At 37.5% G+C, this 16431-nt stretch overlaps 1 protein-coding gene across 1 annotated transcript in view; it reads left to right on the top strand.

Annotated features, from left to right (window-relative positions):
- The window catches only part of zgc:112332 (uncharacterized protein LOC553712 homolog), a 44331-nt gene extending 31596 nt beyond the window's left edge, over window positions 1-12735 (top strand). Inside the window, exons 6-7 of the mRNA XM_028803927.2 lie at window positions 8382-8574; window positions 11185-12735. Coding sequence (XP_028659760.1) covers window positions 8382-8574; window positions 11185-11287 — 296 coding nt within the window. The 3' untranslated portion in view covers window positions 11288-12735. The remainder of the gene's footprint in view (window positions 1-8381; window positions 8575-11184) is intronic.
- Window positions 12736-16431: the final 3696 nt, after the last annotated feature.

Here is a 16431-nt window from a genome sequence, read left to right as displayed (position 1 = left end):
TGGAAAGCTTAGTGACTTCCTCATTTGACACAAAAGACAGTTGTTGCATTGTGAACAGTGCTTAGGAGGCTAACATATATTTTTTGTCCATTTTGCATTTTTCTACTTAAATACTGCATCAGGGTGAAGGTTCCCACAACTAAAGTAACCAGCCATGCAGCCAGGCAGGTCATCTAGTGCCGTATGCATCAGTTTCACAATCAACGTCTGATGAGCAATTTACATTGTCATCACTATCTCTTAATGCAACTAATGGTTCAGTTTCCATTTGTTTCAAAACTGTCTATTCAGCTTTTTGTTTCTATGCCACTGATTGTTTTGGTTGAAGGTTCTGTTGCACTCATGAATAATGACAAGTTACCATAGAGTGGCAAAACACATATTAATATTCATAATTGTTTTACAAGATGATTTTTTTATTCATTAGATGGTAGCAGAATACAGTCCCACTTGTGATTGGGGTTTAATGCTATACATCAGGTCATAACAGATATCCAAGAGACAGGCTGTGATCGTACTGAGTTGTCAATAAGCTTTTCCAGTTAGAAGGATAGGAGGAGAAAGGTTTAGAGAGAAGATAAATGTACGAGTTAAAAAGCAGAGCTGACTGTTGGAAAAGAGAATGGTCTTTATAAATGTCCTAACTGAACGTTTAAGGAAAAAGACATTCTTGTATTCTGCTGTGTATATTTCTTGGTTGACAGATTCTGTGCTCAAAGAATGGTCTGGGCTTTAAAACCTACAGACGAAAAGTTTGAAGATAGAAGCAAACAGAATTTATAATTAAGTAATAATGTTTTTGTTGTATGAACATTCATTTTGGGGATTTTTTTCCTTTTCCATATTCCATAAATGGTGGAAGTACTGTTTTCATGAAAGAATTGTACTTTGGGGTTTCAAAGGGAAAACACATTTGGATATCCAAATCCTTGTAACAACTGTGTGGTACGAGATCTGTGGGGAAAAATTTTGTGGACACTAACATGAGCATGAATTGTCAAATTCTTATGAAATTTTGTTTGAATAACTTGCAGTTATTATTCTTAGGAGCCAAGTAGGTTTTGGGTGCATTCCAACTATACAGCTTCAAGCTTTTAAAGTCCAGTGTTTTTATATAAATACCAACAGCAGGTAAAGAAGTGCTCAGAAGAAACACTTTTGTAAAATTTCAGTTCCATATAAGGTGTTAACTTTCAGCTTTTAAAGTTCATGTTTTTGCAAATGCCGAAGTACTGCATCTTGCATATATTTTAATACATTCAGATGTTGGAGAAAAGTGATTAATCCTCCAGTCATTTCATCTGCCGTAAAAAATTTTTGACTCTATAAGCTAAACACTTAAAACTCACATCGGCTAAGTGCATCTGATTGCGCTTTCAAACCTGCATAAATCCGTTTCTTAAGTAACTTGTAAAATGATAAAACTGGCAATAACAAAATCCTGTGTGTATCTCTGTGTTGGCTTTTTTTTTCATTATTAGTCAGTCAGTCAGTCAGTAATTATCCAACCTGCTATATCCTAACACAGGGTCACGGGGGTCTGCTGGAGCCAATCCCAGCCAGCACAGGGCAGGAACAAACCCTGGGCAGGGTGCCAGCCCACCGCAGGGCACACACACACACCCACACACCAAGCACACACTAGGGACAATTTAGGATCGCCAATGCACCTAACCTGCATGTTCTTTGGACTGTGGGAGGAAACCGGAGCACCCAGAGGAAACCCACGCAGACACGGGGAGAACATGCAAACTCCACGCAGGGAGGACCCGGGAAGCAAACCCAGGTCTCCTTACTGCGAGGCTGCAGCGATACCACTGCGCCACTGTGCCGCCCCTTTTTCATTATTAATAGGCACGTTTTCCCCACTCGCACTTGATGCATTAGTATTAGTAGGGTGAACGAGAGCCAGAGGTAACTGTATTGGTGTCTGGTAAGTCACCACTCAAATAATGTTACATACCTAGGCATGAATCTCAGGATGGTGCGCCTCTAAAAGCCTCTCAGATTTGTGGTGTTCTTGCCTGTGAGCATCATTCCACATGGCTGACACTGGATTTTATTTTCGTCAGCGTTGTAATTAAAGTTGGTCCATATGTTAGATGTTGGCTGTCATATGGAGTGGAGTGGGATTCCGGTTGACGTGATGATTTCCTGATGGTGCCCAAACTAGTGATATCCAATTACAAGCGTGCAGACAAGTTTTTAAAATTGTACCACTGCATTCATGCTCTGCCTTTGTAGGTGGACCGTGTCATGTGTGATAGAGATGTTCAAAGAGCTTCATATGGCTCATTGTCCAGTAGTCTGTGTGTAACATTTTTGTTTTGTTTAGTTTTCACTGACTATGATTTTAAAAACATTCATCTTAGTTTTTGTCATTAAAGGCACATTTCTATGTATTCTTTGTTCTGTTTTCATCACCGAAAAAATGTCTTTAACAATTATTATTCATCTTAGTTTTTATTAACAAAATTAACACTGGTTCATCAAGAACATGAGGATGCAGTTGGAAAAATGTTAAGGGAAAATTTTGTACAATCATTCTGAAGTTTTTCTTTACACAGAGAACTACAGACACATGGAATAAGGTACCAAGTAGTGTGGTATATAGTAGTACTTTAGGGACTTTCAAAACTAGACTTGATATTATTTTGGAAGAATTAAGTTGATAGGGCTGGTAAGTTTACAAAGCATTTTGATAAGAATAAATCCTTTAGATATATTGCGGTTATGCCAGAAATAGTTCTTACTAGAAAATATTTATAATAATTAAATATTGAAAAGAGAGAGAATAGATTCTTCCTCAGTCTATGGGAACTTCCTTTAATTCAGCTCACAATTGTACATCGTACAATGACTACTGACTTTCTAGAGTCTACATGGGATTAGACCTTAGACCAAATGGAGCATCACTACATTGCTTAATAAATACTGTATTGTAATAATGTTCATGTAATTAAAATTCAACAATCTAGTAAACACAGCCCCACTAAGCTGCCAAATTAGATAGATAGATACTTTATTAATCCCAAGGGGAAATTCACATACTCCAGCAGCAGCATATTGATACAAAAAACAATATTAAATTAAAGATTGATAATAATGCAGGTAAAAACAGACAATAACTTTGTATGATGTTAACGTTTACCCCCCGGGGTGGAATTGAAGAGTCGCATAGTTTGAGGGAGGAACGATCTCCTCAGTCTGTCAGTGGAGCAGGGCATTGACAGCAGTCTGTCGCTGAAGCTGCTCTTCTGTCTGGAGATGACACTGTTTAGTGGATGCAATGGATTCTACATAATTGATAGGAGCCTGCTGAGCGCCCGTCGCTCTGCCACAGATGTTAAACTGTCCAGCTCCATGCCAACAATAGAGCCTGCCTTCCTCACCAGTTTGTCCAGACGTGAGGCGTCTTTCTTCTTAATGTTGCCTCCCCAGAACACCACCGCGTAGAAGAGGGCGCTCGCCACAACCGTCTGATAGAACATCTGCAGCATCTTATTGCAGATGTTGAAGGACGCCAGCCTTCTAAGGAAGTATAACCGGCTCTGTCCTTTCTTACACAGAGCATCAGTATTAGCAGTCCAGTCTAATTTATCATCCAGCTGCACTCCCAGGTATTTATAGGTCTGCACCATCTGCACACAGTCACCTCTGATGATCACGGGGTCCATGAGAGGTCTGGGTCTCCTAAAATCCACCACCAGCTCCTTGGTTTTGCTGTTGTTCAGGTGTAGGTGGTTTGAGTCGCACCATTTAACAAAGTCACTGATTAGGTCCCTATACTCCTCCTACTGCCCACTCCTGATGCAGCCCACGATAGCAGTGTCGTCAGCGAACTTTTGCACGTGGCAGGACTCCGAGTTGTATTGGAAGTCCGATGTATATAGGCTGAACAGGACCGGAAAAAGTACAGTCCCCTGTGGCGCTCCTGTGTTGCTGACCACAATGTCAGATGTGCAGTTCCCAAGATGTAGATACTGAGGTCTGTCCTTAAGATAGTCCACGATCCATGCCACCAGGTATGAATCTACTCCCATCTCTGTCAGCTTGTCCCTAAGGAGCAGAGGTTGGATTGTGTTGAAGGCGCTAGAGAAGTCTAGAAACATAATTCTTACAGCACCACTGCCTCTGTCCAAGTGGGAGAGGGATCGGTGTAGCATATAGATGATGGCATCCTCTGCTTTCACCTTCTCCTGGTATGCAAATTGCAGAGGGTCGAGGGCGTGTTGAACCTGTGGCCTCAGGTGGTGAAGCAGCAGCCTCTCCATGGTCTTCATCACATGTGATGTCAGAGCAACAGGCCAGAAGTCATTCAGCTCACTAGGACGTGATACCTTTGGGACTGGGGTGATGCAAGATGTTTTCCAAAGCCTCGGGACTCTCCCCTGTTCCAGGCTCAGGTTGAAGATGCGCTGTAGAGGACCCCCCAGCTCCGATGCACAGACCTTCAGCAGTCGTGGCGATACTCCATCTGGACCCACTGCTTTGCTGGCACGAAGTCTCCTCAGCTCTCTGCTCACCTGTGCTGTTGTAATTGTGGGTGGGGATGTCTCTCCTATGCTGGTATCAGCAGAAGGATGTGTGGAGGGTGCAGTACTCTGAGGTGAGAGTGAGAGTGGGTTAGGGTGGTCAAACCTGTTAAAGAAGTTGTTCATTTGGTTTGCTCTCTTCACGTCTCTTTCGATGGTGGCACCCCGCTTTGAGCTGCAGCCAGTGATGATCTTCATCCCATCCCACACTTCCTTCATGCTGTTATTCTGCAACTTCTGCTCCAGCTTTCTTCTGTACTGCTCCTTCGCCGCCCTGAGCTGGACTCGGAGTTCCTTCTGCACGCACTTGAGCTCATGCTGATCACCGCCTTTAAAAGCCCTTTTCTTGTGGTTCAAAAGGCCCTTGATGTCACTTGTAATCCATGGCTTGTTGTTAGCATAGCAGCATACAGTTCTTACTGGAACTACAATGTCCATACAGAAGTTGATGTAGTCAGTAGTGCATTCAACAACCTCCTCAATGTTCTCACTATGTGATCTCTGCAGGATATCCCAGTGTGTAGTTCCAAAGCATTCTCTCAGAGCCTTCTCTGCCTCCGGGGACCACTTCCTGAATGAGCGTGTGGTTGTAGGTAGGACCCTCACTCTTGGTTTGTAGTGAGGCTGAAGCAGAACCAGGTTATGATCTGCTTTCCCAAGCGCAGGCAGTGGGGTGGCACTGTATGCGTCTTCAGCGTTTGCATACAGTAAATCAATAGTCTTATTTCCCCTGGTGTTACAGTCCACATACTGGGAGAAGGCAGGTAATGTTTTGTCCAGCATCACATGGTTAAAGTCTCCAGCAATTAGCACAAGCGCATCAGGGTGCTGCGTTTGTAACTTAGCAACAGCAGAATGGATGATGTCACTCGCTGTCTCCACGTCCGCCCGAGGAGGGATGTATACAATAACAACAATTACGTGTCCAAACTCTCTGGGCAAGTAATAGGGACGCAAACTTACGGCCAACAGTTCGATGTCCCTGCAGCAAGTGGAGACTTTGACGTTAACTTGTCCAGAGTTACACCACCGTGTATTAACATAGAGAGCGAGTTCTCCTCCTTTGTGCTTCCCGCAGGTACTTGCATCTCTGTCCGCTCTAACTGTGCTAAACCCGGGTAGCTCCACGTTAGCATCTGGGATAGTGGTAGTTAGCCACGTTTCGCAAAAGCACAACAAACTGCATTCTCTGTAGGTTCTGATATTTTTCACCAGCGCAGCCAGTTCGTCGATCTTATTTGAGATTGAGTTCACATTTCCCAGAATCACAGAAGGCACCGAAGGCTTAAAACGGCACTTTTCGCAAGCCGCTTCATTTTTAGCTTAGTGCCGGCTCTGCTGCCACGATAGCGCCTTCTTACCTCGTCGGGTAAATAGGGAACCACACCGGCACTGGCATTTGTTCTCAGCGCTCGAAGTTTAGTACATGAATAGACGAGTCTCGGCGTGTAAAAATCCATGCCCACTTTGTAAAAGTAAGTGTGTCCGGGGAACGAATCCACATAAAATAAGTGATAGGAGTGATCATTAAAAAAGAGAAAAATAAAAGTAGAAAAATAAAGTCGTACACGGAACTGCTGAAAAGGCTGCCACTCTTGGCGGTGCCTGAGTCAATTAAATTAAATCAAATTAAGCATTTTTGTAGCGGTTCTTTCTTAAATACTTTGGCAAATACCTTTCATAAATACTTCGCAACACATCACCCCATATCCTCGTTAAAACTAAAAACTCAATCAAAAAGAAATAGAAACTTTGAAATTTGGTTTGCCATTTGTAACATGGACATCTAATTATTGTTTTGCTGATTTCTTAGTATTGTATTAATATACAGAATACATACATTTTTAATCAGGAATCGATAGTTAATCTAGTATGTGTGTGTTTCAGGACATGGAGGGAAAACCAGTTTATTAAGAGAAAAACTCATGCAGACATTGAATTTTGAATCAAAAGAAAGTAATTTCAGAAAACATAACCAATGTTTTACTGTTACTTTGCTAACATTGCTCTTGTAGCACTTTTGCTTAATCGGTTTTCCATGAAACCAGTGCAGATAAGTGGGGTTGGGGGGATATTGCATCAAATGAGATTGTCTCAGGCCCCATTCTGACAGGCAGTGTGTCACGCATTTTCCGTAGGCAGTATCATGCACAAAGGAAATAAAAGATCCAGATGGAGCATCCCATGGTACTAAGAAAACACATTTTATTGCAATATCTTCAAATTTCCAGGAAGTTGTCTAAAAGAGTGTTATCATGGGATGAAAAATAATACAAATACTAACATTGATAATTTTTATTTACATTTAAAATGCAATCCAGCCTGGGTATAAATAAACACCTGAACATGATTTAGAGTGACATATTTGAAATTCACTTAAAAAATAAACACCAACTTCTCTGTTTACAGGAATGAATCATAATACCAAATAAACTAATTTCTTTTGAATCTTGCAGGATCAGTGCTGCAATTTTGTGTCACACTTCAAATTAAAACAGTGGGAGCAAACATTCCTAGGGGACATGCACCCAACACCTTTTGATATATTATCTTTAGTATTGCACACTTTACTAAAGAAATTAAATAAATATCGTAGAGATAATACATCATTACAGTTCTTAAAAATTCAGTTGCAATAGCATGTACCCTCTAGATATTAAGTGAATTTTGAATTTAAAGACATTAAAAGACTTGAAATCTCAATATCCTCAAAAGCGATGCAAATGTGGAGTCATGGGTGTTGAATAGAAATTTATCAGAAGGATAAGTGTTTGAAACTACTTGCCTGTTCAAGTTGGAAATTCTGACATCATTTGTACTATTACATATAAATAACAGATGAAATCATATAACATTTTAACTTTGTTTTCGTTTTTTGATCATTTATATTTAAAAAGTCGTATTTCTGTGAACCAGATATTTGCCCAAGAGTTTTACATGATTAACTGTTTTGGGGTCCTTTAGGTGGTTCTTTATAGCTGGGAATGTTTAAGGAATGTACCATTTATGTGTGTGCTGATTAGCATAATTGAAATCCTTTCTATCTATAATATGTAAATGAGCCTAACTGATAAAGAGAGCTTATTCTGTTAGGCTAGAAAAGTTTTGTCAAGGAGAACTCTGCTGCTCACATGGCAAGGCTAGAAGCAGATCCTTTAAGTCTTGTAAGTTGCAAAGTGGGGCCTCCATGGAGCAGACTTGTCTTTCCAGCACATCTCACAGATGCTTGATCGGATTGAGGTCTGGGGAATTTGGAGGCCAAGTCGGCACCTTGAACTCTTTGTCATGTTCCTCAAGTCATTCCTGATCAATTATTACAGTGTGTTGGGGTGCCTTATACTGCTGAAAGAGGTTACTGGCATCAGGAAATACCTTTGCCATGTAGAGGTGTATGTGGTCTACAGCCATCTTTAGGAAGGTGGTATTTGTCAAAATATCATGCACGTGAATACCAGAACCCATTTTTTCTCAGCAGAACTTTGCCCTAGAGCATCACACTGCCTCCGCCAACTTGCCTTCTTGCCATAGTGCATCCTGCTGCTGATCCGCATAATCTTAAAAAAAAAAAAAAAGTGCTTTATCAGACGAGGCCACATTTTTCCATTGCTCCATGGTCCAGTTCTGACATTCACATGCTCATTGTAGGCACTTTCGGCAGTGGGCAAAGGTCAGCATGGACACTCTGACCAGTTTGCAGCTATTCAGCCCCTATGTAGATGTTAATAGGCATATTTGTTTGCAATATACAGTCAAAACTATAATCACAGATAGGAATGCAATTATTAATATGCTCGGGTTCCTCATAATTTAATTTAAAAAATTTTCTTTTTTGTATACTTCTAACAGGTTTTAATATCAATGTGTACTCTTTGCATCCTGGAGTTGTGAGAACTGAGCTAGGAAGGCACCTTAGCAGTGCTTCACAGTTTTCTATGAAGCTGATGCGACCATTTACTAAGTCTTCAGTAGAAGGCGCTCAGACATCCATTTACTGTGCTGTTGCCCCAGAGCTTGAAAAAGAAACAGGCGGTTATTACAGGTAATGTTCAAAATCTACTATTAAAAAAAAAAAAGACAAGAATAATGCAGATATCCAGTAATAATGCATGTATGTGGCATATTGCAAATTGTAACAAGGAATAAGGATAAGGAATCAGTGGAGATGTTATAGGTCATCAGTAATGCTATTTTTTTAATGTGTGATTTCACTGTTAAGGCAAAGTTTAAATTTGGTAATGCTTTCATATTTTGTGAGCTCTTACACTGTACATAATTCAAAAGAGTGTACAATTAGTTAACTTTGCAGCAACACATGGGTGATTATTCAAACGTTCTGGAAGTGTCAGTTTTCTTGTATGTATGTATGTAGTGAGCTGTAAAGTGTTAATTTTGAATATATACTGTAAATTACTGTAAAAACATTCCTTGTGTTACGTTTTCCCAGAGAAAGGTCCTTACAGATTTCTGTGGGAAATAAAGCTCCACATTAATCACTTTGAGCATTGGAAAGCCACTATATTAAAAAATGTATTCTCATCATCATAGAGACAGTGGTTGCTGAGTTGCTTATCTCATTGAAGCAGAATCCAGTAGACAAGGTAAACCTCCTGAGTTTACCTCTAACACAGCACCCTAAAGAATGCAGAGAATTATTATTATTATTATTATAAAGACATACAGTACCATTCTCCATTCATGTAGTCCGCTTTTTCCAAACTTGATAACAATCAACTCTACAAATAAATAAATAATAGTGCAGTGGAACCTCGGGTCACGACCGTAATTCGTTCCAAAACTCTGGCCGTAACCGGATTTTTGGTAGTGACCCAAAGTAATTTCCCCCATAGGATTGTATGTAAATACAATTAATCCGTCCCAGACCGTACGAACTGTATGTAAATATATTTTTTTAAAGATTTTTAAGCACAAAAATAGTTAATTATACCATAGAATGCACAGCATAATAGTAAACTAAATGTAAAAACATTGAATAACACTGAGAAAACCTTGAACAGAGAAAAGTAACATTGCAAGAATTCACGCTATAGCCTTACGAATCACTCACTGTAAAAACATTTTTTTTAAATGAGTTTTAAGCACAGGGAAAACATGAACATTTGAAAAATCCATGATTTAATAAACAACCAAGAAAAGTAACATTGCAACAATGCACGCTATGAACCGATCGCTGTAAACAGAAGTGAAGTGGAGGTTAAAATCCAAAAAAAAGTTTTCGTTAAATACAACGAGGTTAAAACAATCCTCGAATCAGTCTCTTTAAAAACAAGCCCGGTGCATTCTTTAACTGCCTTCTCGGCCTTAAGCGGCCAGCCCCCTCTCTCTCTCTCGCTCGCGCTCTCTCTCATGCTCTCTCTTTCTCTCGCTCGCGCTCTCTCTCATGCTCTCTCTGTCTCTCTCTCACGCTCACTCTCTTTCTCTCGCTCGCTGCATAGGGAATGCACAGGGAGAGACTGAACACGTGCCGAAATCATAGGGAAACTGGCTTGTTCGTCACCCAAGTGTGTGGTCATGAACAGATGCAAAAGTTTGGCGAATTTTTTGGTTGTAACCCGATTTGTTTGTGGTCCGAGACGTTCGTGACCCGAGGTTCCAATGCATATCTATATTCACTGAACAGTTTTCATAGCAATCCTAGCATGGTCGAGGTGTATTTCCAAAAGCTAACGTTAGTGTGCTGTCATTCAAATCAGATACTCTTCACTTTTATTGGAACATACTTTTTTATATTTAACTACCATTCAACTGTCAAACATCCACAGCAAAATGGAAATTATATGTATGCCTTTGATAATTTCCCACTGCTCATAATTGAAAGCATAAATATCTTTTTCTAGTCAAAAATGTTGCCTGCTGACTTTGGGATGTTTTTCTGTGCTCTTGGAATGAAACACTTTCCAAGTTCATAGTGAAAGAGAAGGAAGTACGACTTCAAATCATTTCACTACATTCAGTCTTTGAAAAAGTTCCCAGTATCTCTGTTTACTGAACATTGAATGGTGTTCCAATTTGCCCAAAATAAAACAAATGAAATAATTGTTCCTAATTGACTTTATATGAGTTCCACTCTCATCTGAAATCATTCAGCTATGAAACTAACTATACCTGCAACACAATGCCTAAATAAAACAGAAACAAATCTTGTTTACTTTAAAAAAAAAAAGTCTATATTTTTGCAATTTAATTGCAAGAACTTGAAAAATAGTCAATCAGTTAAACAAACTGCAATTTTATGAACTTTTTACAGTTTTAAACTACATTTTTTCTACATGTTAAAGTTATGAGGTTTTATGCTTTAAGAAGATATCCAGCATACAGTATTATATACTGTATATTATTAATAAAGACAGAGCTTGCTAATTTAATTTGTATATTGGCATCAACAGTCAAATTAATATTTATTTGGAGAACTTTTTATGTGTATACATTGTTGATAAATATGAATACAAAAGCTTATTTTACAATTATTTTTTTATATAGAATATATTTTCTATTTATGTTTTCTCAAACTTCATGAAACCAATGTAACATTTTTCTACATTTTGTTTATATTTATGTTTCCATACCTAACTGGTAAAGTACTCTTTTGCTAACGTAATACTATCTTTTTATATATATTTATGCACCACAGTGACTGTGCTTCTACGCCCTGCTCAAGAAGGGGAGCTGATGACCAGCTTGCGAAGAAACTATGGGACTTGAGTTGTCAGCTATTAAAAATAACATGGGATTGAGCTGTGAGGATTGTTTAACACTAGCTGGTGTTGGTGATGTAACAAGAAAATTGCAATTACTACTTTAGCAAATATGTTAGTAACTAGTCATGATGCAAGGAAGTAAACTGAAACAGAAACACCCAGTGGAAGAGCATCAGCAACATGGAACGGGTACAACTGGAGCTTCCTCAGTGCCTTTGGACTACCACTTCAGATTTCCGTTAATAATTATTGTGATTTTTGAAATGTGTCTTTTCTTTTCTTTTTTTTTATTAATAATTTTACCATGATTTGTACAAACAGTACATTTTTGGTATACAGTGTCTACCTTGGGAGCTATTCTGTTAATAATTTGGTTAAGACACGGAACTGTTATCTGCAGTTGCTTTATGTGTGTAATGGATGATTTGTTTTAGTTTGGCAAAAAATACAATGCTTATTTGTTCATTAATTACTTTCTATAATTAAAATAATTGAACTACTTTAAACATTTCACTAAAATTATGAATGTTTTCTGATTTGCTGGTTTTAATATTCAGTGTATAATCATACTAACTGGTCATAATGTCTTCAACAAATCAAATGTGGAATAGAAAAATGTTTCCCACACTGCAGTAAGTGCATATGCAAAAACTAGAAAAAAACACTACTTGAAGCAGAAGTTTTGCTTTTCTTTAGCAAAGAAAAAATTCTGTCAGTGAGGTAAGCAAAATTTACTTGACAAGATTTCTTAACATAAGCTAAATATTCTTAAACAGATTTCTCAATAAGTCTATAAATCTTACATTAAGGAAAAGAAGATTTTTAAATGTTTGATATAGAAAAAAAACTTTCATACATTTATTTTTGTCATGATTTAATTTTCAGCCTTAGGTTTAATTATACATTTTTATTTATATTTAAAATAGTGTTGGTGGAAAAATCATTACTGAAATTGTGTACATTGAAAAATTAAAGTTCCACTGCCAGGTTTTATTTGACTGCTAAATTTATTTACCCGTATACAACAATTATATTTAGTTTTATATACTGTAATGCAATAAATACTGGGCACTTTCAATCTTTTGTTTATCACCAAATTTATCAAATGATAAAGGAAGTTTTAAAAAGACAAATGGAAAAATTAGGTATTGTTGTGAAGTTTGTCATTTTCTGACCACAGTAAAAAAGAGAGGGTGTGTATGGGGCTTGTTCCTTTGAGGGCAGCTAACAGAAACACAGCAAGAGTTCTGAAGGAGCTGATACTTGAGAACTCAATTCTTATTTGCTATTAGTAATGTGGTGAAAGTTGGGTCAGTGAAGTGCCAGTTTATGTCAGTATCGGCAAATGAAAAGTTTTAAACACAGTGATCAATAAAAAGGCATTTTGAATTGATTAATATTTAAATAACTGGCTTTGATGTGGAAGTACATGGCCATGGTGTATTGCAAGTTTCAGAACATGAGTGGCAACTTTATAAACCATCTGAAGCTATTAATACTATGCAGTGTACCATTGCTAAAGGGTTAGCATTGTGTGTGATTGGTAGATTATTGCAGTTGAAGCTGTTCAAATTTTACCTTGGTGTGTCATTATACTGCAAAAGGAATCACTTCCACAGAATACTACTTTAAAAACCTTCCTAAAAATGTCGGTGACACAGAATCACACATACGAAAAAGAATCATAGTATCAAGACACAGAACAGGAAAACACAGTCAGTTAGAATTGTCTGTGCTTCATTACAGCATTATGCAAAAATAAATGTTGAATAATTCTGACTATAATAAACCTAAGCCTTTTCTTATATTTACAGTGAGATTTTTTTGCCATTTGATATTATAAACTTCATTTTGTTTTGATTTTTATATGGGGCAGTGGTAGCTCTGCTGCGTCACAACAAGAAGGCCGGGGGTTCACGTCCTGGGTCCTTCATGCATGGAGTTTGCATGTTTTCTTTTTGTGTGTGTGGCTTTCCTCTGGGTGTTCAGGTTTCTTTCCACAGTCCAATGACATATAGGTGTGGATTGGTGATGCTAATGTGTGGACATGTGTTTGTGTGTGTTTGTGTTCACACTACAATGGATTGGTGCCCTATTCTTGCTGGGATAAGCTCTAGCTGCCCTTTGATACTGCTCAGAATAAAGTGGATTTGGAAGATGGATAGATGATATTTTTATGTAAAGATTTAAAAAAAAAAAAAAAAGATTTATAATACTGTATTTTTGGCTGACAAATTTATCCATGGCAGTTTCATAGGTTAGTATACAAGTAAGCACTTGGAGTACAGTAGGATAAATTGACAATGTGGCAGAGGTAGGAATTGAATTTACAACATAGTAGTTGAAAGTCCAGCACATTAAACCCCACACCATGTGGTAAGTGTGCTCTACTTCAACTTTACAGTATAATGGTGCTAGCAGCAATGATTACAGGAAATCTATCATTCACAGAGGGCCCAAAATTGTATGAGAAATTTAATCCAGGTAATTCCTTGTTTTTGGAAATCTCATGTATGATTCCACTATTAAGTGCATATATTTCTGATATTTTCTGGGAAAATGGATTAATACGGTATTTAGAAATTGTTAAGACACTTCAGTCTGTGTAGACTTTCTGTCTGAGCAGCCTCTCCAGCAATCATTTATGTCAGTAAATCCAGCTCCCATCAGTTAAACTATCACTACTGTATTTACTGTATAATCCAGGAGACACTTTTAGTTTTGTAAAGTAGTCTTTCCCATCTAATTTTAAAATTGATACCTGACACAAATGCATTGCTGCTTTTCTTTGCAATAGCACAATAACCAGACATTTTGTATATTTTTTTTTATATGTCTCAAGTTATATACAGCATAAGGCTCACGATCTCATAAAAATAAAGCAGTAGCAGTATTGTTGTGGTGTTCAATTGTGTTATAGTTGTATTTGTCTGATCCCTGTTATATTATAAGAGTTGGTAAATTTCTTCAATCTTAATTTTTTCAGGTCCTTTGCTGCAGAGGTTTTCTCGGTACACTTGAAAGTGCAGAGTCCTATGTGTTCTCTTAGCTTCCATTGTTTTTTAACCAAGCAGTGATTTTAGTCTTTAGATGCAATTGTTTGACATGGAACATAGTGACAGAAAACAATTATTACTTTCATTTAGTTTCATTCAAGTTTACAGAAATACATCTCACTATAACTATCAGCACACAATAAAGGATCTTTCTCAGGTTCATCTATTAGCAAGACAATGGCCAGCACCCATGTCTTAGGAACTTTCCGAGACCTCCACATTAATTCTAAAAATGAAATAAATAAAACATTTTATGATAATCAGTAAGAAAAGTTGTACAATGATCATCATCTTTACCAATGGCCATAAATTACAAATTATAATATGCTTTAGCCTGATGAACCCAATTCTAGGTCATGCAAAGGCTACACCTTATTTTGACAGAGGGGAGCACAAAAACAGGGACCCACTCTGATCAAATCACCAGTCCATCACAAAGAACACTCACATACATTTACAGCACTAATTTAGAATCAGTTACCACATACAAGTGTATTTTGTAGCAGCTCATAATCTGGCCAATTTGACAGAATATGGTTATACACTTTTATTGGACTCTCACTGCGGATAACTGTTTATATTCACACATTCTAAATCAAATATAATATAATTGCTATCTTCTCATCTGTTTCTTCATCATCAAGTATTAACAGTTTATTCATTTACTTTATCCCGAAGTCTGATTAAGCAAGATTGCATTGATAACATAAAAATTTTGTTTACAATTGTATTTTTTATTTTTCTTAATGGATTATGGAGTTGCATGTTGGAACTTTAGTCAGCAATGCTACGTCAGTGGGAATATCCTGGGTTTAAATCTTGTAAATGTTAAATTTATACATATCTCCATATTTTTGGGGTTTTTCCTCCACCATTCCAAATATCTGCAGATAATGCTAACTTATACAGAAGGCAGCAATGATAGGTACTGTCTCCCTGTGTCCTCGAACTTGAATAAACAGGTTCGGAAAAGAATGGATGGAATAGTGGATCATCTTGCAAATGCATATACTGTATATTAAATTAGATTAATTCCTGAACGGCATCTTTTTTAATTTTTTGATGCCCCCTTTCTGATACTTTTAACTACCTGAAAACCTGCTTTTCCTGGAAAGGACTACTTGACTTCCACTACATATTTGTCCTTTCATTACTGAATTCTCAACAGCCTTGTTACATTAAAATTTATTTATACAGTATACCTATTGTCTTGAAATTTAAACATAAACCTGTCATATTTATTGGAAAAATATTTATACTACAATGTTTACAAAACAGAAAAAGGTCCAGTGGAAATGCCCTACGTCCAAAATGACACTAACTAACCCTGAACTTGACACAATGAACAAATTTAAACAAAACAGTTCATTCTAGAAACTGTAGCATTATTTGATTTAGTTGAGTACCCAAATCCACATTTCATGAATTCTTTGAGTAATGTGTGTCTTTAATACCTCACAGTGTAATCCACCATTGTTAAAGAATACTGGGCACTCAAAATGTCTAGAAGGGGAACTGGGGCAAATGCCAACTTCTTAAATCAATACTCCACCTAAAACGATATGTTTTAATATGTTATTTACCCATTGTGAAAAACAAATTTTCTGACAGAATGTGGATCTGTGGGGTCCGACACATGCAGAGGAAACACGAAGTTGTTACAAGGGGAATGAGCTGTTGAATTAAAGATAGGACTCTTGACCAGTGAATGAGCAGGAGAGGCGGCTCTTCAATTTAAACTCTTGTTTCCGTGTGAATGTGTTTCATCTGCATGCACTGCTCTGGTTTTCAAGAAGCATTTGTTTAGCAGTATTTTAGCAAAAAAGGCATATACGTTTCCTGTTGTGAGCATATGACTAGATGTCTTGACAATGTGGATTATGTGACACGAGTAATGAGATTTTTTTAATGGATGTTTTTATAATTTTGCTGTGGTCTAGGGTTGGTCTCCATAGATAACACATGTTCTGAGAGAATGGGTATCTAAATTCTCCCTGAAAATGTAAAATTAAAAATCATAAATAACATTTAAATGAAAAAAAAAATTTTTATGTGGAGCATTCCTTTAACAATGTTACACTAAAGGTAAAAACATGGCATCTACCAATAAACCCCTACTTTTTG

This window comes from Erpetoichthys calabaricus, chromosome 6 (assembly GCF_900747795.2).
Source record: "Erpetoichthys calabaricus chromosome 6, fErpCal1.3, whole genome shotgun sequence".
Classification (NCBI taxonomy): domain Eukaryota; kingdom Metazoa; phylum Chordata; class Cladistia; order Polypteriformes; family Polypteridae; genus Erpetoichthys; species Erpetoichthys calabaricus.
The sequence above is the reverse complement of the archived record's forward strand: the minus strand, read 5'-3'. Positions and strand labels throughout refer to the sequence as shown.